The sequence below is a fragment of the Silene latifolia genome, chromosome 6, assembly GCF_048544455.1.
Source record: "Silene latifolia isolate original U9 population chromosome 6, ASM4854445v1, whole genome shotgun sequence".
NCBI lineage: Eukaryota > Viridiplantae > Streptophyta > Magnoliopsida > Caryophyllales > Caryophyllaceae > Silene > Silene latifolia.
Genome location: NC_133531.1, coordinates 77,325,792 through 77,353,046, shown reverse-complemented (window position 1 = coordinate 77,353,046; position 27,255 = coordinate 77,325,792). Strand labels below are relative to the sequence as shown.

The following is a 27,255-nucleotide window of genomic DNA, read 5'->3' as shown; positions in this document are numbered from 1 at the left end:
TATAGAACCGTGATTCATTATAATAATCACGTACTATACATACATATTCTCATTGTAGGGGGCAAGCCATAGTTTTTTGGACGACATCAACCGACGAGCGATACTATTGATTTGTTCTTCGTCTGAAATTCTGTGCACAGAGAACGCCTTAGGACTCAAGAATCCGTAGGCGTGAAATGGGAACTTCCATTCAGCGATCTGATTATTCAGGTACCTATTACGCCACATGGAATGAAAAATGTTATTGTAATTGATAATTTGAACAAACATCATTATTTGTCAATGGAAATGACTAAATAATTCTATTAATAAAACTTACTTCATCCAAATCAAAATGTGAACAGTATCTAAATTGTCAAGGTCAACAAATTCCATCAGTTGCTTCGGGTCCAGTACGACTATATCAGTTGCGCCCATAATTTCCTCTTCAATGTTAATCATGACTACATCCCCTCTAGGTGACTTCTTTACAGCCAGGTTGTGCAAAGCCATCAGCGAAGCAGTTTTCATTTTTTTCTTATATTCACACGATTCATAATAAGAATCATAAGCAGGCTTGACTGCAACAACTTCCGTTGACGTAGTAATTGCTTTAGCTGCTGCCATGGGTTTGCTTAACTTCTGCAAATGTACTTATGATGTGTTAATATTCGTACCCTAATATATTTAAAGAACAAGTAATAATTAACGTCTGCATATAGGTACCTCGGGGATGACAACATTGATGAGGTTGTTAGGCCATTTCACATAAGAGCTCAGGGCTTCTTTCAAATAAGTGATCTCCTCCTTAGGAAATGGTACTTTTACTTCCCCATACTCGTCTTTATATAATTGGGACACTTCCACTTTACTGCAATTGTGACAAAGGGGTATACCATGAACCTTAACTTGTTGAAGCCAGTCGTAAGCGAACACGTATCCCCTGGCAACAACAACTTTCTATTTCCCCTATAAATAGAACAGACGACAATCCACCTTGCAATCGCCCTTCATGACAGCTTTAATCAATTAGTACACATACATTCACTACCTTTAATAAATTTCATAAGTAAAAAATGTGTACTGAGATGAATAATTATAAACTAGCAGCTATTACCATTTTCGGTATAGAGAAGAACGTCTGATCATCAACTACCTCAATCTCTTCCTGTGTCACGGCCTTCCTGGCTTCCTCTTCCTCTTCAACTGCCTGATATCGATCCTCGGCTCCCACCTAAGTCTCCTTTGCAATTTCCTTCTCCATGCCATGTCCTCCTCAGCTTCCTTCTGTACATTAACACTTGTCCATATAACACGTACTGATTTTCCAAATCATATAACACATTGTATATATATAAGACATAAATATTATTACCTCTTTTTCCTCCTCCTCCTCCTCCTCCTCCTCCTCCTCCTCCTCCTCCTCCTCCTCCTCCTCGACCTCCTCTGCTTTCTTTATGACTTGTTGAACCATATCCAACTCTTTTTCTCAAGGCTTTTCCCCAGTTTCCAACATTCTCATCATCAACCTGGCTATTTTATGTAGCTGTGTAGTAGAAATTAATGTCAGCATATATAGTTTTAAATTACATTGGTTCAAATACAGTATTTATAGATTACCTTCTTGGAATCATCACCACTTCGAGTAGTTTTCCCAAAATACTTAGTGATGCCAACATGCGTCGATACCCCTCTCACACGACCTGGATGCTCTGCTTTGCCGATTGCCCTAGCAAGAATGTCATCACGTCCTTCAGGCTTCCATTTTCCTTCCTGTACCTCCTTCTCACAGATCCTGTACATACACATAAAACCATTAAGCAACACATAATTATATAACTCCGACTACCAGTGGTAGAAGTGACATATTTATTCAAACTTACAATTTTATCTTTGATGTCCTTATCATATTCAGTTTCCGTCTTTTCATTCTTAGGAGTGTGACCTTCCACTCAAACGTAGTGACGACTGAATTTTCCAAGCTTTGCCTACAATTCATTCATCACATTGATATCCTCTCAAAATATGTATGATTACTATGAACATATATAATATCCGACTAAAACACCTAATAGTCTAATACTATAAGAATTATGTACTTACAAGTTTTTTCTTAATCAATCTTGTAGATACCCGTTGAAGGAAATGTAGATTCATATACACACAAACATACTCTTATATGTCGAAATAATTTGTCATAAAATTAATTACGGATTTTATGCATGCAAACAAATAAACAAAAAGAGAAGAAATCGTATTCTTACAATGGATGTTTCGGTTTTATGGGCACAAAAGAGATCTCCTTCTCTTTTGTTCTTGAGCTTTCCAAATGGAAGAACAAGGATTCAAGTGTAGAATCCCTCCCAAAAGCATATACCCAAGGAATACATCTTAATAAACCAAAACTATTTAGATCTAGTAATAATAATGGTTTTACAATAAAATTGATACAATATAAATTGTATTTTCACTCTTGAAATTTCGGTCAAGAGGTGGTAATATTTGTGAGTTTATTTCTCTAGAATTCTCATAAATTGTAGAGAGTTTTTATGGATTTTCTTACACTAGAAAATAAGATGTTGAATGAATGAATTGATTAGGAAAAGAAAACTCTTTCTTTTCTCTTCATTATGGCCGAAAAAATGGCCTTGGGTAGGTTGCCCAATAGCTTTCATTTTTGCTCTTCACAAGAGACCAAGCATGCAAAGCCTACTACCTAGTTTCATGATTGTGTTTTTTTTTTAAAATAAATAACACAATATAAACTATATACCCACCCATATTTTCGGTTTTAAGTATAAAATGGAGAAACCATTTTATTTTGTCATTTGTCAAATTTGTCACATGTAACATGTTACATGACATGTTACAATGTAATGTATTTTTATCATATTAAAAATCAACATACTCATAAAATATGCCATTTACAAAATTGACTAGTAATTCGTAATTACTCGTACCAAAAATGTTTCCAAATTATAAACTACAACATTCTGTATTTATAATATTTTATTCATTCCGTTTCATTTGTTTCTGTAAACAATAATTTCATCCAAGTAATAAAATAATTCGATTACTTAGACCGCGTCTTATTTAATCATATCTACAATAAGATACGTAAATTATACTCACAAAATCATCCGTCAATTTTAAGCAATTTAATTAACTCGTATCAGTATACGATCAATTAAATAATCAATTAAGAGTATTTCCCTATAGGTATGACCTAAGGGGATCAACTGATCACCACCGTCGCACGACAGTAATGTCAAACTCTAGTCAGCCAATCATTACCGATATGTGTGAACCAGTTGACTGTAAAATATTACATCCCACATGTATTCTTAAAATGAGATTTTAATGATGATATTTAAATTATGTGATCGCACTATTGTTGAGGACACATTTCCCAACAATCTCCCACTTGTCCTCGACAAGTGTGCGTCACCAATTCTCTTGTCCTATTACTATCTCCCACTCAATGCAAGGTGTCTTTCAGGTCGTACTTCCAAGTGATCATATCAAGAGTGGTATCCTCGATCTGGAGAATAACTGATTGACCGGATTTATCCACTCTGGATACCTTCCGAGCGTGGCCACGCATTTCCAGTTCATTACTCCTCGAGTGGCCCTGAGATATTGCTTTAACCCTGACAAGGGGATGGACAATTCCTATCGCACTCATTCCCTTCGACTAGCCACAACCATCATAACCCAAAATATGCCCATTTGACCCCATTTACGAAGGTCGTAGTAACACAAATCAAAGTTAATCTGAAACTGTGCCATCTTAGGTGAATAGTCTTTAGTCAAAAGAATCGACTCATTAGAATACTATAGTAGCTCTCGCCACGACCAGGCTATATATAAATTGCCAGAACTCTATAAGAGGTCATAAGGCCCGACAAAATGTTCCTAACAGTCTGCCTATGTGATCGACTAGTCATCTCACATGACTCTATGGCACTTGAACTTGCCATCAATCGCCTCACACTCTAGTCACTTCGAGACGTCACCTCATGCAAGTAACTATGGGCAAATACAATGTTAATCCGTGTTCACTTTAACGGGGTTCAATTGTCTCCACAACCCGTTTGGATGTAACAAAGTATAATAAAAGAGTTTTAAAAATAAAACTCGAACGACAAATGCGATTATCACACATGAATAGTCAATGCCTGATTACTATTTCATGTTCTATAATCTAATTTGATCTTGTACGTAGTTGTTCATTTCAATTCAATTAAAATGACATGACTCATCTTGTTTAGCCTTTGAGAATGCTTTGGTTAGTAGGTTTTATCAATTTCTTGCACCTTACTCAACCTCACTACATACTCGTTTTCCTTTGTAATGTATACATTTGAATCACAAAACTTTCTGAGTACGTGTCGAGATCCAATCAAGACATAGGCCCTCTAGCCTAAGAATAGCTCCCACTGTTTTCACAGTGTGCGGGACTCATCCTTCTTGCACATCTCATGATCGCAAGTGTACTCAATTTCCGTTATAAATATCTCTCATTGTTCTTTATTGCCTAGAACGATTCTAGAAAATCTACTTCTTAATTATCATAACCACAATGGTATCTTAACCATCATAACCACAATGGTATCTTAACCATCCTAATGTGTTTTGATTATGGTTTTGTCGGAAACCATGCGCAACCTCAATTGTCAATTGTCACTTGTGTAACACCCTTACACAAAATTGCATCATAAACACTTTGCATTATAGCCTTAATGCTTCTGCAAGCACTTAAGGACAATCTTTATGGCGTACTTGGCAAAGATTACTTAAATTCGATTTTGAAAACAATTCATCATACTCAAAGTATATGAAGTGTTATACATCATTATTCATTTAATTGATCCGCAATGAAGCGAATGGAATCAATCAAATATGTTCAATTTAATTGAACTAGTCATGAATCTTATCAACATAAGACTTTTATCGATGCTAATATCATGTGGATTTATCTTCATAAATCCGGATATTCAAGATGTATTATAATACTCCAAAAGTCTTAAATCATTCTCAATGATCAATATGTCATCCACATATCGGACTAATTAAAATTTCCGTAACTCCCACTAAACTTCATGTATAAACACAACTTCTCGACTTATCGAGAAATGTTTTATCACATGATCAAAATGTTGATTCTAACTCATTGATGTCCTACTTAAGACTCTCTCTTAAGTTTCACATTATCTTAGGATTGCAAGAATCTACTAAACTCATGATATGTATTGAATACATTCCTTCTATTGAAGAAGTGGGTTTTAGATTCATTCGCTATGTATTTCATAATATTGAAACACAATTCCTAAGAAGATCCAAATATACTTAAGCATTTCAATTGGTGTAAAAACCCTTTGCAACCAATCTTGCTTTGAAATATCTCTTTATTAGTGCAAAACCCTTTGTCACTAATCAAGCCTTTTATTTCGGATTCTCATGACTCTAAGCCTTGTATTGAGTTGTGACTTAAACACTCTTATGTAAGTCATTCGTTCATTACTTTCTAGAAGTAATTAACTTGAATCAAACAATTTCTTTTGTAAGTTATAAGCTCTTTACTTTCTTAAAAGTAGCATGAATTCATCATTTTTAACAAGTGACGAATTTAACCTCCTATGTTTTGAAGAAACAACGTCTTACACAAAACGTCTCATGTAACCAAGAAAGACTAGTTTCTTGCTACATAACATTCTTTGTGGCTCTCTTTGTGGCTAATTTCTCCCACTCTGTCTTCTAAAATAAACTTGTATTTTAGAAAGACAGTTTCACGAGCCGCAAAAACCCGTCGTACTCGTGATAATTGAAAAGGGAAAATGAGCATTTGTTTCTTGTGAAAACTTACAACCATGGTACCCTTACCATTTCATATCTCATATGATTCGATTTAGTGGAAAAATAATTTAGACAAAATGATAAATTCCCCAAAAGGATCAAGTAACTCAAAGTAACTTGATTGAAGTCCAAACCATATCGAATAGCGTTTGAATTCACATCCAACCACACATTATGCCATAGTGCGTGTTAAGAGAGATTAATTTGTGATACTATATCACATTTCCTTTGGCTTATGTCAAAGTCTTCACTTTGATAATCCCATCACGACTAAATCGTGATTCCTTGAACTCTTGAACTTCTTCAAAGATTTCTCTATTTACCTTATTAAGTGAACATATTAGCGTCAACTTAAATCGTTGGTAAAAGAAAATGATCAACCTATTTTGGATCGATGATTTACAAACTCGATCTCCTTTTCAACCAAAAGGCACGAGACATCTTGCTTTGAATCCAAGATACGCATATACCATTAACAATCTAATGGTTTCAAGAGTACTCGATAACTCTTTGCGTTTATCATTCCAAAATTTAGGGTTTAATCTTGGGTTACCAATTTGAGTCTTGCATCATCTTCATGATATATCATTCTAGCTTGGTTTAGAATATAATCACCTTGATGATGGGCTAGCCATACATCAAATCATGGTGTATAGGGTCACAAAAGTGAAACCTCTTTTGTATCTTAACAAATTTGTATTCTTATTTAGAGTTTATGTACTTAATAGTCACAATTAAGTACAACTCCAAACCCGAAAACTAGATTGAGTACACAATGACTCTATCTCTCGACATCATTGATGCTAGTCGTCATATTCTAATCATTCTATGTATCAAGTACAACGATGTAAACCACCACCGGTTTCAAATATTGACGAAGTGGTACTAGCAAAATTTATGTCAATCATATAAACATTTAAAGAAGAAGATCATATTAGATGTCCCACAACTAATTTGTTGATTCTTCAATAATTTGGGGTAGTTTCCTTTCTTGTGTCCAACATTTAAGACAATGGAAACTTTATCAGTCGGGATTGATAGGTTTAGTATCGCTATTCTCAACAACTTTACTTTTAACATTACCTTGTATCAATTCCATTATAATCCTTACTTCTTGAACCTCGTCCTTATCTTAACGGTTTAAGAGAATGCTCCCACTCATTTCAATGAGTCTTTGCTTTGAGAAGCAAAATTGAATTCATGAAGATTACTCTTCATTTGTTCGTTTTAGTCTTAAAACTTTCATCGAAGTGGTTGCGTTATTTTGGTCAATTATGAATTCTGAAAATCTAATCACCAAAATAATTTATCGTTTCAAGGTACTTAATTCAATTAAGTATATGAAACATAATCCATTGTAAGTAGAAGTGTTAGTCAAGAATCAAAAACCTGTTTGATAATGAATAACTTTAATCTATACTCTTTACAAGAGATCCTTATCAATGGTTCATTTGAGGTTTTAGAAGCAAATTCATATTTGTCTTTAGTTATAATGTTTTAATGGAGATTCGTTATCAAAATCGAAATGATATCGTATATGAATTGTGGTAAAGAAATAGAACAATATAAAACGGAATAGTGGAAAACTTAACATTTATCGTTTTATTAATACTTGGAAAAAACAAGTATAGCATTTACATAGTGACCTCTACCCAACTATGATAAATGATTCCAAGACCCAAATTCATATCAACTTAGGCACGGGGTAGCCGATGCAACCTTCATTAATATAACTCGGTGGATTAACCTTTTAATCGATTCTACTTTTAGAACTCTTGGTCGATAAAATTACTCTAATGTTTATCTATAGCCCAAAACACATCAACAAGGGCACGGGGTAGCCGATGCAACCCTTATCAATTACTTTTGTTGAGTTCAATCCAAATTTCGAATAAATGTGTCCATTATCCAAACCCACATCAACTTGGGCACGGGGTAGCCGATACATCCCTTATCAACATGAATTCGGTGGATTAACATTCATCACCCACTTCCCCTACGTAACAAGGTTTGTACCCCGGGGTAGCCGAGTGCACTCCCTCGCGAAATAGGTTTTCATGGTTTCTACTATTTGGTAAGGCTATGTCTCAATTAATTGTTTTAGCGAGAGGTCATGCCAATTTATTATCTATCACGTTTTAAGTGAACTAAAGCGGTGAACTACGATAATTTGAATTGACACGGTCGATAAACTCGATAAAAGACAATGCATGTTTAGTTATGGCGATTTAGCGATGCATGTGACATAAAATAAAATGCAAGCATAAAAATAAATAAATCCTAGTATGGCCTTTCCTAAAATAGAAAAACTCTTAATCTATTACATATTCGGAAACCAACTCCATTGGTCCCTTGAACTTCGGTTGTGGCACGCATCTCGAGGTAACACCGTCTTTATGTATCGTCATTCTTGAAGAAATCCGTCTTTTGGAACTCCGGAATGAATAAAATTACATAATAAATTACATAATTTCCTATTATACATTTGTAACTAAAATAAAATAAATCTATTAAATTACAAAACGGTGATACGAGATCACAATTAAAAATTACAACCGAATCGATATTCCCATACATTTCGGGAAATACCAATTAAATCTAAGGCCATACTAAGTAAAATTACATAATTTAAAATTACATAAATTAAAATTATGACAATCATAAAGAAAATGCAGCATTATAATATGTATGAACATGCTCAATTTTATGCTAAATCGCCTTTAATTAGCCAATATCGTATATTACTCGGTTTTCACGGATTTGCGTGATTTCAACATTTTATAATCACAAAAATACATAAACTCATATTTATGTATAAGTTAATTACCCTAACCTCTTAGGACTCAAAATATAGTCTTCACTAATAATTTGACCATAATTAACCTTTATTTACAAAATTGTTCATAAATGGACCAAAAATTACAAAAATAAGCTATTAAACTTCAAATAAATCCAAAATTTCAAATAAATTTGAAATTTGAAATTTAAATTCATGAACATTCTGGAAAAATTCCATGACACTCATAATGTTCAAAATCTTAGGTTAAAAATTTCGAAATTTTTCGGGAAAAACAATGTTGCGGTTTATCGATTTATAATAAAATAATCATAAAAACATGGAAAAAATTATTTTCACTAACTTTTCAATTTTAGATCTGAAAAAGATAATAAAATGCAACATTACACGTTTTTCCTAAGTCATAGATTATGTTTTATTAATTTTCCACTAATAATGTCACTATTTATGCTATTTTTCTTCAAAAATTCATAAATCATGCTAAAAGACTTCTTTATAGCCAATTATTTTACACACATCTTGTAAAATTGCATGTGACAACATATTAATTTTCTATGACCAGATTCGAAATTTAACTCATATTAACCTATTTTTCTCTTAAATCCGAATTTAATAATGAAAAATTCATTTTTCGAGCATAACAAGTCCAAAAATTATGAAAATTTACAGGTTATCTCAAAATAATATATGTAACAACATATCCAAAAATCAAGTGAAAATTCGAAGTATAGCTAATTTTCGACCAAAAATGACATTTTTACTCATAAAATCACATTTAAATGTCATTATAGAGAAATATGAACAATAAAAATCCGTAAAATTAACCAAAATATCCTAAAACATTTTAGGACCAGAAATATTAACATGCATGGATTAATTTCGTGATACCTCATAATAACACAAATTTTACAAGTTTTATTTGTTATTCTTATAACTCGGAAAAACTTTTAACCGATTTGCATGCAAACAACCGTGGCTCTTGATACCGATTGAAGGAAATGTAGATTCATATACACACAAACATACTCTTATATGTCGAAATAATTTGTCATAAAATTAATTACGGATTTTATGCATGCAAACAAATAAACAAAAAGAGAAGAAATCGTATTCTTACAATGGATGTTTCGGTTTTATGGGCACAAAAGAGATCTCCTTCTCTTTTGTTCTTGAGCTTTCCAAATGGAAGAACAAGGATTCAAGTGTAGAATCCCTCCCAAAAGCATATACCCAAGGAATACATCTTAATAAACCAAAACTATTTAGATCTAGTAATAATAATGGTTTTACAATAAAATTGATACAATATAAATTGTATTTTCACTCTTGAAATTTCGGTCAAGAGGTGGTAATATTTGTGAGTTTATTTCTCTAGAATTCTCATAAATTGTAGAGAGTTTTTATGGATTTTCTTACACTAGAAAATAAGATGTTGAATGAATGAATTGATTAGGAAAAGAAAACTCTTTCTTTTCTCTTCATTATGGCCGAAAAAATGGCCTTGGGTAGGTTGCCCAATAGCTTTCATTTTTGCTCTTCACAAGAGACCAAGCATGCAAAGCCTACTACCTAGTTTCATGATTGTGTTTTTTTTTTTTAAATAAATAACACAATATAAACTATATACCCACCCATATTTTCGGTTTTAAGTATAAAATGAAGAAACCATTTTATTTTGTCATTTGTCAAATTTGTCACATGTCATGTTACATGACATGTTACAATGTAATGTATTTTTATCATATTAAAAATCAACATACTCATAAAATATGCCATTTACAAAATTGACTAGTAATTCGTAATTACTCGTACCAAAAATGTTTCCAAATTATAAACTACAACATTCTGTATTTATAATATTTTATTCATTCCGTTTCATTTGTTTCTGTAAACAATAATTTCATCCAAGTAATAAAATAATTCGATTACTTAGACCGCGTCTTATTTAATCATATCTACAATAAGATACGTAAATTATACTCACAAAATCATCCGTCAATTTTAAGCAATTTAATTAACTCGTATCAGTATACGATTAATTAAATAATCATTTAAGAGTATTTCCCTATAGGTATGACCTAAGGGGATCAACTGATCACCACCGTCGCACGACAGTAATGTCAAACTCTAGTCAGCCAATCATTACCGATATGTGTGGACCAGTTGACTGTAAAATATTACATCCCACATGTATTCTTAAAATGAGATTTTAATGATGATATTTAAATCATGTGATCGCACTATTGTTGAGGACACATTTCCCAACACCCGTATCCGTCGATATTGGAATTTATAGAGAACCCGACAAACACCCGATGATGATAGTACACATGTATTTATTAGTTGTCATTATCATTATTTGGGTTCGTTTTACGATGTAGAATGAGCGTTGTCGACGGAGTATTTTATTAATTTAAATGATATTTAAATTAAAGTTTTTTAAGGTGAATTCATTTTATTTTATTTTGAATTTATTTTCTCAAGTTTATTTTTATTGAAAATAAAATAAATATTTGATTTGAAAAATCATTTTATGAGTGTATTTGATTTGAAAAATCATTTATTTTAATGTGTTAATCGATTTGAAAAATCGATTTAAAAAATCGAAAAAAGCTCGTTTTAAACACGCGTTTTGGAGCTCGATTATAGCTCGGTTTTTGAGCCCGTTTTCTTTACGAGTTGGCACGAATCTCGAGTACACTAACCAACCTAAGCCTCTACCCATCCAACCCCAGTTCGAACCCCCTTAACCACGGCCCAAATCCCGTCCCAAAAACCCCCCTGACCCCGCAAAAACACGAGCAGCCCCCCTGTTTTGCGTGCCAAATCCCGAGCCCAAAACCCGCTCCAAACACCACCAAAACCCGTGCCCATTAACCCGAACCCATACCCTAGTATCCTACCCATATTACCTTAGCTTAACCACCAAGAAAACCCCTCACAAAGCCTCTCAAACCCTCACAAAAGCTGCTGGACAGCAGCTATGTGCAAACGGAGCCCGTCTGCTTGTTGCCCTATCAAACCCTACTTTAACTCCTTATAAATACCCACCCTTCACCATATATTCATTCCTCTAAGTTCTCCATACATACTACCGTCACTTACAAGCTTTAAACTCCAGAAACAAACCCTAATTGCCTCTCAAAAACCCTCGACAAAACCGACATACAAAACTGAGAATCAGTTTGTGTGTCCTCTTGGAAACCCTTCGTTCTCCCTTCAAACCTTCATTAAAATTCGAGTTTCTTGTTATACACTCTGTTTTCGCGGCTTTTCCTGTCTGTCTAGTTCTGTTTGTGCTCGTTTTTCGTGCCCAATAACTCAAAACGAGCAGGGATTGTTTTAAGATCTCTGTTCTCCTCTCTTTCTAGTTCTCAAAACATCTTTTAAATCGAATTTTCACCGTGAAACGAGAGAGAAATCGCAGTTTGAAAGTTGCTGTCCAGATTCGCAAAAAACGTGTTGTTTGCTTTGTTTCTTCGTCGACGACGGCCTCTCGAGATAAAATCTACCCTTGATTACGACCCAAGACGGTGTCAACGATACATGTAGGTTGAGGGTGCATCAAATCCTCCTCTTTCTCCCTTTTATTTCGTTTTTTTATGTTTGTTTTTTATTGTTTCGTTTTACTTTGTTTATCGATCGTTATCATTAACTATGAAACTAGTTTAGTCCGAGTATGAGTTAAAGTACCACCATGAACACCTGCGTTGACTTGAGATGGGAAATAAATCCGCTACATCAGTCGGTCGTAACCCCCGTCTCATTGACATATCCTCGTGTTCAAGGTAGGGCATTAATAAAACGAATTCTAACTTCGCTCTTCGCTTTTGACCCTCCTATTGTTTCGTGTAATTCGACCCACCTTAGGACCATTCACATGTTAGTTCAACCTCTTATTGTTAACATATAACTCATTTAGATGACATTAGATCAATTTAATAACCTAATTAGACACGTTAGGGTACATCGACATAGCTTTAAAAATCAACTAACAATTCTACAACCTAATTGAACGCATCTCTCTTTTCACTTAATTTCTCGCTAGTATAAGAGTGCGTGATTAGCACCTTCTTATTAACACTCGACGAGTTAATTTAATTAGCGAACTTGACCTAATTTGACCCCTTTAGGCCGTGTAGAATACACCTTGGCGTGACATCATCTCAATCGATCAACGTCGTTTCTAACTTGTTTTCTAACTTGTTTCCTAACCCGTTTCGCAATCATCTATCTAACCTAATGAATCTAACCTAAGGATTAGGGTAGGCTAGAACGTGTAGGTCGTGTTTGTCCGTGTCTTTGTAGTCCTTTTCTCGTTATTTTCTTATCTTTATCTCGTTATTTCGTATCTTGTAATTACTTTGTTTATTGAGTCATGTTTGGTAGTTTGTTTGTAATTAGTCTTTCTTTTATCGAGTCAAAACCTCTTTCAAAAAACTTAGTCTTGTTTGGTTAGATGGTTGTGCCCCAATGCAAGTAAGAGCGTAGTAAATCGCATGTTGTTTAAAGCAACATGGCCCGATTTATGCTAATGCATGCTTTGGTGTGTGACCCAATGTCTAATTCGATAAGATTAAGTGAAAGCACACATTACGAGGAGTGACCCAAGGCCGTGAGTCATGTAAGCCGTGGGCCACCCCCCTTGTGCACGTTTTCCTAGGCCGAATGGTCGTGTAATGCGTCGTGTACGGTTTTGTGTATAGCGTTGTATTTAGATCGAGTTGTATCTTTAATTTCTCGTTGTGTCGGCATGAAATGCCTGGGTTGTAATAGGGTAGATCCCAACGGCTCCCCCATTCCCATCAAGCCTTGTTTGTTTCGTTTATATGTTGTTAGATCAATCAACCCACATGCTAAATTACAACTTTGACAAAGTTAGTTTAGTTGCATCTAAATCGACATAGAAACTTCACATGTTAGGGTTTTAAAAATGATGTTTGCATATCATATATCGTAGTAGCTATGACCTTGTTTGAAATCCAATACTTGACTTAGTAGAGGCCGTTATCGACGGGCGGGGTTAGGTGTCCTTATGGGCTTCCTAACACGTACCCTCACCCCTTGCTCAAGATCTATGGTTTTTGGATCCGTCTAAATACCATTGGATTACGAGAGTCATTCAAATCGAGTGATATAGGGTATAAGTCTTTATCTTTAATCACTTGTAGTCGATTGGCTTTATGCTTTTCGATGAAAGGTGTAAATTTGACTTTAACGGTTCCAAGTTCCCAAAAAACTTGGTGGAGACTCTAATTTGTCTTAATTCGCTTCGAAAGAACCTCGAGTCGATTATGCCTAGTGTGGATCCCGCGGACGCAGTTCCCGAGGGCCTTGTCCACAGTTTGGCGACTCCGCTGGGGAAAAGAGGACTAGTTACACTTTGTTTCTAGGGTCTTTTCCTCCGAGGTGAAACTTGTAAAGAAAGTATTGGAAAGTAAAACATTACTCATAGTGCTACGATTCATGAATAAACCCTTAAGGACTTTCCCGGGCCGTCCCAGCGTTTCTTTGTGATGCGTGGGGGGCGACGTCCCACTATGCCAGGAACTCGCACATTGCTTGCTTCCACTCCGCCTCGTTGTGGTTCTTGATGGTGGGGATGCTCTTCTAGGTACTCTACCTAAAGGCCCTTGCTCTATAAGACCCAAAAAGGATGGAGGGCATAGACCTTCTTGTAGAAGACTTGCCGAGACTTAGAGATGTCTAGGAGCATACATCCTTATAACATGAGAATGACAATGTGCGTAATGAATTTCCCGAGTCTTTTCAAATTTTCCATATCAATTTCAAAACCGAACTTTTGAACAACCTACTTTCAAAATAGCATGGTTTTAAAAACGCGGAATGCTGTCCAAGTAGGACTAGATTTTTCTGCCCAAAATGAGCTTTTATAGCCGGCATGCTGCCCATTTTAAATCTCAATTTCAAATCGATCTTTCATTTTTTAAATTCAATCCAAAATGTTTCTCGAACCTTAAACAAGGATGAAATGCATCGAGTCGTGTCCGGGTCCTGGCCGTGTTAGGCTAGGCGTGTTTTGCCCCGAGAGTCTAGAACACGACCTTGTTGGGTCGCCCAAGCTCACCTCTTGGGAATCGAGTCGTGTTGGTCTACCTTTTTGTCTAGGATAGTCCACAGAAACGTCCAAGCTAGGCCATTGTGGACGTTTCATACGAACCTATGGGCTATGTTGGTCCAATCACGGGTTTAGTCACACCGAGTCCGGCTTAGAACCGATTTGTGATGGTTCGGGTCGTGTCGTTTTGTCGATTCCAAAATGAATCAAGGTCTAAATCCAACCGTGAGTCGAACCTTTTGGTTAATCAGTCTCAAGTCGAGTCTTTGTTTGAGTCAAGTTGGTGTCGTGTCCTTAAGTGTGCAGGGGCTCTTACAGTCGAATATTGACTCAGTTTGGGGTTTTCTTGTAGAAAGGCCGCCATACACCCGACGTCAAGCAATGGAAGATGTTGTTAACAAACTCACTGAGGCCGTGAACCTCATGATGACCCGAACGGATGCAATCGAATCTAAGCTGGGTGAAGATTCCCCTCCATCTACCCCACCTCTGACTGATCTAGAGAAACGATTCAAGTTCATTGAAGACCGTCTGAAGCTCTCCCAGGGGAAGAACATCCACTACGAAAATGCTAGGGCCTATGCCCCAGTTCAGGATAAGTTGCCCACAAACATGGTACTCACTGATATCCCAAAGTTTAAGGGCACAGAAGATCCAGTCCTATAAGGGGTACTTAGCACTGAAGGGAGTACTCACGACATGCTCTCGAAATTTTCGCTCAATCTCTGGATGAACACCCGAAGGCGTGGTTCTACAATCTGGACCTTAAGAACTTCCCCACTTTCGAAGATATTACGGTGGAGTTCTGCAAGCACTATGCTGATAATGTCGAGATTCAAACCAACATAAGAACATTGGAGGTGATGACACAGAAAGAAAAAGAAGGCTTTACTGAATTCCTTGCAAGATGGCGCGCTGGAAGCGTGAAATTAGCCAGGAAGCCCGATGAAGTTGAAATGGTAGATAAGTTCGTAAAGAATCTACGACCTGTTTACCGTAATGCTCTGAAATACCAGAATTTTGGCTCTTTCAAAGAATTGATAAGAATCGGGATAAAGGTAGAAGATGATGTCATAAGAGCAGAGGCTGAAAAGCCGAAAGGGTACCAAGGGGCCTCATCGTCTAAGGGCAAGGCCCCAGCAACGGCCAATATTGATGAAGCCATCAATCTCTTAGAAGGGCAATCAAAGAAGTCGCAGGGCCAAACACCTAGGGCATTCACCGATATCGGATGCACTTATACATACGCTCTCCAAAGGCTCATAGCCCAAGGAAAGCTGAAGCTTATTGGTCCGACTCCGGACCCTCCCGCTGATCAACAAGGTAAATGATATAAACCAAATGCCTACTGTGCCTTTCATCAAGGGAAAGGCCATGATACTGAAAGGTGCTATCGACTGAAGCACGAAATCCAAGACATGATTGAGAATGGAACACTCCCGATCCCAACTGTTAAGCCCAATAACATCACCAATCCATTTGGCGATCACGCCAACTTTGTTTCTGTCGAAGACAATGTCGATTATTCCCATCTTATCCGTCCATGTCACTTGAAAGGGGTGTTTATCGGGAAAATATTTGTGGATTGCTTTGAATTCTTGCCAAACCCAAAGAATGAAATTCAAGTCGGGAGTCTTGCTCTAGAATGTACTCCTCTCGTTAACGAAGTTAATAAAGGACAATTCGATTCACCAACCTCCATCACTAGCGTAGATCCTCAGAGGACTACCTCGGGATGGAGGCAGACCATCAAAGGGATCAAGGACCAGAGCCGGGCATCTAATCTGACAGCTGAACAAGAGAAAGCTCAAGACCAGATTTGAAAAATTATGAGTCGGGATCTGTTTTCTTATCTTAGTCGAGTCGAGTCTAGAACTTTCTTTTTTTGGATTTGAGTCGTTTGTTCCGTGATGACCTAGGATGTGTCCTAGGAATCGTTTCTTCGAGTCTGTTAAGCATTTCACATTCCAATAAAAAAGTTGCAGTTTCGTTTCCAAATATGTCTTGTTTTCAATCCTCAATCATTCTGGAAACATGATAAAATGCACAACACACTCAAAGGTATCCCTGGGGTAGAAATATGTCCCATTTCAAAATGTAAGGTACACTAGGATCCTGTGTTTGATTCCTTTACCTATTCCATGTCTGGCGGTAGAAAACCTCCATCAGAACCAGTGCTTTTGACAAGCTTTTAGATGATTCTAGGACGAACCCGGACTAGCTCCTTGTTTTCCCTATCGATGATGGAAGGCAAGCCTTTTCCCCAAAAAAATCATCCCATCTCGAAGAGAGAAGAAACCAACCCGTTCTAACAAGGAATTGTTAGTTATGACCCAAATTAGTTGGCGAAGCCCAGTTTTCAAGGTGTATCCATTTATGACTAAGGGAATGAATAGAAGACCATTTTCAAGAAGAGAAGAGAAAAAAGATGAAAAAGAATGATTAATTAGAAAAAGAGAAAAATTAGAAAAATGAAAAAAAAAATGAAAAAAAAAAGAAAAATGAAAAAAAAAGATGAAAGAAAAAGAAAAAAGAAAAAAGATGTTGAAGTCATTGCAGAACGCTTTTGGTTGAATGTCGAAGTTACAGAAGCTAGAACTCAAGTCAAGTACCCATAGTTTAAGTTCATTGGGCGAAGCCCAAAAGCTTAAGTAGTAACCTCTTTACCCCTAAGTCCTTCCTGAGACAGTTACAAGGGGATAATCGGGAATTTTGAGAATCATTCCGCTTGTGCCGTTACACCCAGCCTTTAGGGTCCAGATATGGAGATTTGAACCCACATTGTTTTCCAACCCATTTGCACTCGGATTTCATCAAAACCGAGACACTTATTCCAACCATATCAGCAGCCATAGCCCTTGGCCTTAGCACCACAAAACAAACCTTCAGAATGATGGTTAACCATTCCAACTTGTTATTACCAAGCTCCACATCCCAAAAGATCCAAGCCTTTTACACCTAACCCCAACACGAGATTTAACGGTACTTTACAGGTTAGAATGGGATATGACATGATACCTTAGGTGAAACCTTCGAGTGTGTACACACAATCAAAATGCCATGTTTATGCACCATGATCGAACTACGTCGGATTTGATTTCTCTCCACACGAATACGTAGGCAGTCCTTCAGAATAAGGGATTCAATCCACCCATCATCCAAGTTGTCATTTTGTCAGTTTCTTACGGGTCTTAACCAAGTCCAAATGAAGCCACCTTTGTTTGAGTCGGTCTTAGCACTCGATGTAGGCTAGGATAAGGATATAGGTTCGGATGAATAGTATCGAGTCTCAGAATGAGCTTTATCGAATGGTTTAGGCAAAGATGCTGAGTCACATAGATGTGGGTTTGAGTTGGGAACATAAAATATGAAAAACCGGCTGAAAAGAAAGAAGGCGTGGAACAAAAAATAGTAAAAGCCCGCTGAAAAGAAAGAAGGCGGTGGCAAGAAATGATGAAAACTCGCTGAAAAGAAAGGAGGCGAGGAGAAGAGTGACAGAATGTTCCCAACAAGAGTGATGTGTGATGTCTAAGTGTTCTCATAAAATCAGTCTGTGTTTAGTGTCTGGGCGAAGCCAACGTTGTTGCTCCGTGAGTTTAATCCACCCTGTCAATGCCAAGTGATCTTGATTCCCATGTGCCCTCGGGAGCACGACCATGCCATACGAAATCTTCGTCCCAAGTCCGACGACCTTGTGATTCCCGTTTGTCATCTTTTGGCGTCAGAATGGCAAATTTACATTTCTACCCCCAATAAGTCAATAATTGAATTAAAACCCGTGCACACTTGCGGTTTTATTTTCCTTTTTTGTTTTACGGTAGCGGGCTACGCCCAAGTTGTTTGCGGGTCATACGGAGTGTCTGAGTCGTATTTCATGCTCACCCATCAAGGTTCGATTTCAAAAAAAAGAAATTTCAAAATTCCAAAAACTTTTTGCGAATTGTGGATAGATGATCCAAGTAGTGGAATCTTTGTGGGTCGATGATCCAATCCTTCGAAATTCAAAAATTCAAAATTCAATTTTTGAAGGGACGATGGCCCAATATTCTAAATGGTGACAAATTCGAAATGCGGGTCGATGACCCAATTATTCAAAATTTTCAAATTCAATTTTCGGGTCGATGACCCAATCTTTCAAATAATCCAATTTTAAGATCGATGATCCAAATGTGCTTATGTGATGATTATTGCTTGTACGTTTTTGTGTTTCAAATATAGCAGGAAATGCTTCAACTGGGGGTTCTAAAGTCTTCGACTTTAGAGCCATTATAAATCGGGGGCTCAAGCGCGTTGGCTTCAGAGACCATTATCAAGATGTAAAGGATGGCATCCGCCAAGACTTCAATTCAATACAAGAGTATGAAATGGAAGAATTCCTTAGCTGAAAGCAAATGATGAAAGCGGCGGCAACCTCCTCGGAAAGTCCCGTCCCGTTTGGGCACCCGCCAGCAGATGATAAGCTTTGGGCAAGTGTCAACAAATGATGAATTTTGGACAAATGCCAGCAGATGATAAACTTTGGGCATGTGTCAGCAGTTGCCGAACTACGACGCGGGTTTGATTCCGTCAGAAACGGATACGTAGGCGCCCGAGGATAAGGCTCAACCCACCATATATGCAATTTATGGGTCGATGACCAACGATGATAATTCGACGCAACAGAAGCAAGAGTTAATCCCCGACGAAGTTTCAGGTATGATCTCTTCTTATGGCTGGCGAGCTTATATACGCAAGTCTAATGGACTATAAACGACCTTGAGAATCCTCGGTCGAGAGGGACTGGGGTATACTTTGACTTTCGCCTTGTCCAAGCCTCAGTCAAAGTGGGGGCTCTGTAGATACCCGTATCCGTCGATATTGGAATTTATAGAGAACCCGACAAACACCCGATGATGATAGGACACATGTATTTATTAGTTGTCATTGTCATTATTTGGGTTCGTTTTACGATGTAGAATGAGCGTTGTCGACGGAGTATTTTATTAATTTAAATGATATTTAATTTAAAGTTTTTTTAAGGTGAATTCATTTTATTTTATTTTGAATTTATTTTCTCAAGTTTATTTTTTTGAAAATAAAATAAATATTTGATTTGAAAAATCATTTTATGAGTGTATTTGATTTGAAACATCATTTATTTTAATGTGTTAATCGATTTGAAAAATCGATTTAAAAAATCGAAAAAAGCTCGTTTTAAACACGCGTTTTGGAGCTCGATTATAGCTCGGTTTTTGAGCCCGTTTTATTTAAGAGTTGGCACGAATCTCGAGTACACTAACCAACCTAAGCCTCTACCCATCCAACCCCAGTTCGACCCCCCTTAACCACGGCCCAAATCCTGTCCCAAACACCCCCCAACAGCCCGCAAAAACACGAGCAGCCCCCCTGTTTTGCGTGCCAAATCCCGAGCCCAAAACCCGCTCCAAACACCACCAAAACCCGTGCCCATTAACCCTAACCCATACCCTAGTATCCTACCCATATTACCTTAGCTTAACCACCAAGAAAACCCCTCACAAAGCCTCTCAAACCCTCACAAAAGCTGCTGGACAGCAGCTATGTGCAAACGGAGCCCGTCTGCTTGTTGCCCTATCAAACCCTACTTTAACTCCTTATAAATACCCACCCTTCACCATACATTCATTCCTCTAAGTTCTCCATACATACTAATGTCACTTACAAGCTTTAAACTCCAGAAACAAACCCTAATTGCCTCTCAAAAACCTTCGACAAAACCGACATACAAAACTGAGAATCAGTTTGTGTGTCCTCTTGGAAACCCTTCGTTCTCCCTTCAAACCTTCATTAAAATTCGAGTTTCTTGTTCCAAATTAACCATACAACATCCATCTACACATTAGACAAAGATTTACGAGCCAAATTGCCCTTGAGAGTACACGAATTCCCTCGAAAAACCGAGTGTTATACACTCTGTTTTCGCGGCTTTTCCTGTCTGTCCAGTTCTGTTTGTGCTCGTTTTTCGTGCCCAATAACTCAAAAAGAGCAGGGATTGTTTCAAGATCTCTGTTCTCCTCTCTTTCTAGTTTTCAAAACATCTTTTAAATCGAATTTTCACCGTGAAACGAGAGAGAAATCGCAGTTTGAAAGTTGTTGTCCAGATTCGCAAAAAACGTGTTGTTTGCTTTGTTTCTTCGTCGACGACGGCCTCTCGAGATAAAATATACCCTCTATTACGACCCAAGACGGTGTCAACGATACATGTAGGTTGAGGGTGCATCAAATCCTCCTCTTTCTCCCTTTTATTTCGTTTTTTTATGTTTGTTTTTTATTGTTTCGTTTTACTTTGTTTATCGATCGTTATCATTAACTATGAAACTAGTTTAGTCCGAGTATGAGTTAAAGTACCACCATGAACACCCGCGTTGACTTGAAATGGGAAAGAAATCCGCTACATTAGTCGGTCGTAACCCCCGTCTCATTTACATATCCTCGTGTTCAAGGTAGGGCATTAATAAAACGAATTCTAACTTCGCTCTTCGCTTTTGACCCCTCTTTTGTTTCGTGTAATTCGACCCACCTTAGGACCATTCACATGTTAGTTCAACCTCTGATTGTTAACATATAACTCATTTAGATGACATTAGATCAATTTAATAACCTAATTAGACACGTTAGGGTACATCGACATAGCTTTAAAAATCAACTAACAATTCTATAACCTAATTGAACGCATCTCTCTTTTCACTTAATTTCTCGCTAGTATAAGAGTGCGTGATTAGCACCTTCTTATTAACACTCGCCGAGTTAATTTAATTAGCGAACTTGACCTAATTTGACCCCTTTAGGCCGTGTAGAATACACCTTGGCGTGACATCATCTCAATCGATCAACGTCGTTTCTAACTTGTTTTCTAACTTGTTTCCTAACCCGTTTCGCAATCATCTATCTAACCTAATGAATCTAACCTAAGGATTAGGGTAGGCTAGAACGTGTAGGCCGTGTTTGGCCGTGTCTTTGTAGTCCTTTTCTCGTTATTTTCTTATCTTTCTCTCGTTATTTCGTATCTTGTAATTACTTTGTTTATCGAGTCATGTTTGGTAGTTTGTTTGTAATTAGTTTTTCTTTTATCGAGTCAAAACATCTTTCAAAAACCTTAGTCTTGTTTGGTTAGATGGTTGTGCCCCAATGCAAGTAAGAGCGTAGTAAATCGCATGTTGTTTAAAGCAACATGGCCCGATTTATGCTAATGCATGCTTTGGTGTGTGACCCAATGTCTAATTCGATAAGATTAAGTGAAAGCACACATTACGAGGAGTGACCCAAGGCCGTGAGTCATGTAAGCCGTGGGCCACCCCCCTTGTGCACGTTTTCCTAGGCCGAATGGCCGTGTAATGCGTCGTGTACGGTTTTGTGTATAGCGTTGTATTTAGATCGAGTTGTATCTTTAATTTCTCGTTATGTCGGCATGAAATGCCTGGGTTGTAATAGGGTAGATCCCAACGGCTCCCCCATTCCCATCAAGCCTTGTTTGTTTCGTTTATATGTTGTTAGATCAATCAAACCACATGCTAAATTACAACTTTGACAAAGTTAGTTTAGTTGCATCTAAATCGACATAGAAACTTCACATGTTAGGGTTTTAAAAACGATGTTTGCATATCATATATCGTAGTAGCTATGACCTTGTTTAAAATCCGATACTTGACTTAGTAGAGGCCGTTATCGATGGGCGGGGTTAGGTGTCCTTATGGGCTTCCTAACACGTACCCTCACCCCTTACTCAAGATCTATGGTTTGTGGATCCGTCTAAATACCATTGGATTACGAGAGTCATTCAAATCGAGTGATATAGGGTACAAGTCTTTATCTTTAATCACTCGTAGTCGATTGGCTTTATGCTTTTCGATGAAAGGTGTAAAGTTGCCTTAAACGGTTCCAAGTTCCCAAAAAACTTGGTGGCGACTCTAATTTGTCTTAATTCGATTCGAAAGAACCTCGAGTCGATTATGCCTAGTGTTGATCCCGCGGATGCAGTTCCCGAGGGCCTTGTCCACAAATCTATAACCACCTCGGGAGCCGTAAAAGATGGTCTTTTTCTTTGAAATGTTCGCCTTGTTCCTCTCACTTATAGCCTTCATCAAATAAATTGTATCAAGAAACGTAAGCATGACCAAACACTAAACTAAGTATTCTTCTTTACTTATTATTATTAAGTTACCTTAAACTTGTCAGACTGCCTATAAGCGATATAGCTATCCCAATGGTCTTGACTAGCATATGGATACTTCTTTGTTGGTGGGTGTCTGATCATCTCCCTGGTTTCCTTGTTGAACAAGTGCTTATCAGTAATCTTTAACTTCCAAGAACTGAGGGCTTCCCCTGTCTTTGTTTTTAGGTACTTATCATACTTTTCGGGGACAACGTAAGCTAACTGCGTATATGAGGAGCATAGTTGGTACAAGTGTTTTGGCTAATACACATATCAAGTAGTAACTTAATTTCAGCAAAAATATTTATTATTGTATATACATACCTTGATTCTGCTTATTAGCACAATGTTCCGTATTTTACTCAGTTCACTGATACACGGCGTACCGAGAGGCACTTATTGTCTTACACAAAAACCAATCCAACTCGCAAAATACCCGGCATAATCACCATATGGCAGCCCCGTATCTTTATCCCATTGTAAAGGATTAGGTATCTTTGAATTTATTGCTTCTAGGGAAACCCTGTGGCGCATTCGACCCGCATTGTGTTGTAAATTATTCTCATCACCTGAGTCGTCGCCTGACGCATTTCCATCGTTTCTTTTCCGCTTTTGGACCATATCTAAAACAGAAATTAATAAACAAATAATAACAATGCATACTTATAAAAACAAAAAAAATCTACCGAGAGGAGAGTTTATTACTTCTTTAAAGAGAAGAATCTGGATTGATCTGGCGGCGGCAATGGCGATGATGACGATGACTGCGACGATAATGGGGTAGGCTGGTTGTTTAGGTATTTTTTAACAGATTGGTTGATTTGGGTTAACGCGGTCTTACTCGTCGGATATTTGATAGTTTGTTTGTATGACGATATTTAAATAAAGAAATAAAGTACGAAATATAAATTAACACGTGAGATTTGGTGACGCGGAAAACCCAATGTGGGAACAACCGCGGGAGGGTCGGTACCCTGCCAAATATTGCACTAGCTTTAATTAGGAGGATGATTACAATTGTATCGTAATGCTAATCTTGCTGGCGTGAGGTATCAGGCTTGTATGATCTTGGCGAATGAATGTGTGCGTATGTGAATATGAATGCGGATGTGTGAATGTCCTTCTTTTGATTGCTCCTTTGCTATTTATAGGGTAAGAATCCTAGTCATATCCTTCCTTGATTATGAAAAGGGAACATAACTTCCATAACAATTCTTTCCATGTTTGGTCGTCTCCCTCAATTCTCCCTAATCTCCCTGACTTCTCCCTAACGTCTCCCTAACTCCTCTTTCCTAATTTCAAGCATCTCCTTCAGTGGGCTTTCGGTCTCTTCCCGCGTATGCCAGCCTACTCCCCTTCCCCCCGCGCTTTACTCCAACTATGGGCTCCCCTTCTCCTTATCCTTTTTCTTATGACCCATTATTTGTTTAAGTGGGCATTTCCCTATTATGTGATTTTTAGCCCAAACAGTTTGCCCCAAATTTCTTGCGAAGTACGCTTCAAGGTGTGGAGCAAGGAATTTTACGTAATCGTCTGTTAAAACCCTAAGCCGCCATTTTCACTCCTTTTCATGCACCCCATAATTTCAGCCGTCCTCCCCCTCTTTTCTCGCACCCAACTCCATCTCTCTTCCTTTATAATCTCAACCTCCACCCCCACTTCCATTAATTACTTTTCATAAAAACTCCCCCTTTCTCTCCTAAAACCCTTAACCTCCCTCTTCTCTCACCTCGCTGGCTCCACTGTTTCATCCTTCATCATCCCTTTCACCAGGTACTTCCTTCCTCTTTTCTTCTTAATTTCCATTTTCTCTTTCTTCACTATGGGCAAAACCCGACACTCCTCATCAACTTCGACCCCCACTGATCATAATCCTGACCCAATCTTCCCTTCTCGGGGACTCTTCACTTACCCCCATGACTACAACTCCGTCTTGACTCCCGCTGACATTCCCATAATCAAGCGCTTGCTTGGTCTTGGTGATGGGGTGGACATCCTCATCCCTGAACCGGGTCAGAAAGCTGATGCCCTTCGTCCCGGATGGGTTTGTTTTTATCTTTACCCGTTTAGATATGGCCTACGTTTCCCTTTTCCCAAACTCATCCAAGACTTCATCTTTACAAATAATTTCGCCATGGCACAAATTTCCGCCACTGTCTGGAGGGTTGTTCTTTACTCTTTGGCCGCTTGTCAAAACAGTGGTAATTCCATCTCCCTGGGCGATCTGGCCCATATGTACAACATCAGGTCCCTGGGTAGGGGCCAATTCTCACTCAGGGGCCGTGGAGAGGCTCCCTTCAGGCATGTGTCTAAATCCCGAGATGAGAAATGGTTTGAGGACTTCTTCTTCATGAGGAAGGACTCCATCCAGCCGCCTGCTGATTACATTTTAGAGAAATGGGTCATAACTTCGAGTAAGTAGCCTCCCTGTCACCTGATTTTTTTATCCCGCTGCTTACTAGCTTACTTCATCGCCCTTGTGCAGGTCCCTGCTATCTGACTCGCATTGGTGCCCAGATCCGTGCCCACAGCAAGTTGTTTTGTATCTCCGAATCCGAGATAAAGTTTCCTGACCTGCTTCCTGGTTTCTCACCTGCTTCCTCCTCCAACCCTCTCCAGTCAGCTCACAGCATGTCTTCTGGTAAGCTTCCTACAGTTGTTTCAGTTTGCATGTAGCTTTTACTAACGCTTTAATTATCTTGACGCCTGAGATTATATCTGCTTGCAGGTTCAAAAGTTGATCCTTTAGAAATCATCCTCCAAAGCGCAAAAAGAAAGAGATCTTCTGCCAGTCCTGACGTGGCATCCGCCTCCAAGAGGAGTGCTCCTGCTGCCTACTTCCAGACTCCTCCTACGCATTCTAGTTCTGATGGACCTGAGCCCTTGGAGGTTGACCCATTGTCTCGCCATCCCCCTACTCCTCCTGCCAGTCCTCATGCTTTAGCTAGCGGAGGCACTATTGTACACTTCCCAGAAGGTTTTGGGAATGTTGATAAAGTGCCCTACTGGCCAGAGATCGACCAGTTGCTCTTCCCTCCTCTGAAAGAGGCTTTCTCGGAATTTTCTCCAGAGGAGATGGCTGAGAATGATGTGCACAATGCCTTTATGGTAAGTGATCTTCGTCTTCTACCTGTTCCAAAATACATATATATATATTTTTTAAATCCTTCTCGCTGACTTTTGATTATTCCTGCCCCAGACCCTCCAGTCTGCACTTTACAACAGGAAGATGATTAACATAGTGCAGACCACCAGTCGTGCCACCAATGCCAAAAACCAAGAGCTGAAGGGGACAGTTGCCGACTTGGCACAGCAGCGATCTGATCTGAAGGAGCACGTGGTGGAATTAAAGGCTGAGCTTGTTGTTGCCAAGAAGAAGCTGAAGGAAGGGGCTGATCAGCTGGCAAGCACTCAGGAGGTGTGCAGCACCTTCTCTGACTCCCTCAAGCGTTCTGATGAGAAGATCGGCGAGCTGATCTCCCTGGCCACCAACGTTGTTGCCTATGCTACCTGGCGGGGAAAAATCAGCGGGATGCGCGCTGCTCTTGAGGAGGCTCACACCCAACAAGTTATAGAGGAGGAGGAGAGACAGCTGGAGATGCTTTATCCCACCTAACCTGATCTGAGTGCACTAATGCCTGAAGTTGGGGAGGTGAATTCTCCTGCACTGGCTGAGCAAGCTGCTGGTGGAGATGCTGGAATGCCCAAGATGCTGCCGACGGAGCTCAGAATGGTATGGCAGCTGAGGGTATGCAAGCTGGTGCGGTACCTGAAACAGAAGGTCAGCAGGCAGAGGAGGTGCCATAAATGGAAGTCATTAATGTGACCGATAATTAAGTTGTTTTTTTTTTATCAATGAACTTTTTGGTAGTCTAGTGATGTGAGCGTGTCGTTGTACACCCAATCAAACACATTTATAATACTCAACAAACAACTAGTTAGTGGTAAGTCGAGGTCGATCCATGGGACGGTGTGCTTTGGGTTCTATGTCTATCTATCTCAATTTATGCTAGTGTCACAATTTGTTTGGGTTCGTAGTTGTGTCCTAGACTAATGCAAGCAATAAATTAAAGCAAACAATGAACTAAGAAATGTAAACAAATGACTAAAAGCACTAGGATGTCATGGGGTCATAGGGGATTCATGGTGTTGATCATACACACATGTTTACAAAGTTACAAGCAATTACTGTTGTAAAAGAACCGAGTTAGTTTATGTCTTACGGTTCATAAGAAGAGTTGGGTCCTGGAGCCGAATCGATTAGATTGTACAACACCTACAAGTCGACTTAATTTCCTCCTATTCAACTTCTATGCATGGTCTTACAAGACTCGAGTTGGTTTATATCTTACAAGTCTTGTTGAGTAGATAAGA

The 27,255-nt window shown here is 38.3% G+C and overlaps 1 protein-coding gene across 1 annotated transcript in view; it reads left to right on the top strand.

Moving 5' to 3' along the window:
- LOC141588251 (uncharacterized) overlaps positions 1-27,255 on the top strand; it is a 69,546-nt gene that overhangs the window by 2,023 nt on the left and 40,268 nt on the right. Inside the window, exons 2-4 of the mRNA XM_074409702.1 lie at positions 25,558-25,609; positions 25,746-25,989; positions 26,129-26,299. Of these exons, the coding sequence (XP_074265803.1) occupies positions 25,558-25,609; positions 25,746-25,989; positions 26,129-26,299 (467 nt within the window). The remainder of the gene's footprint in view (positions 1-25,557; positions 25,610-25,745; positions 25,990-26,128; positions 26,300-27,255) is intronic.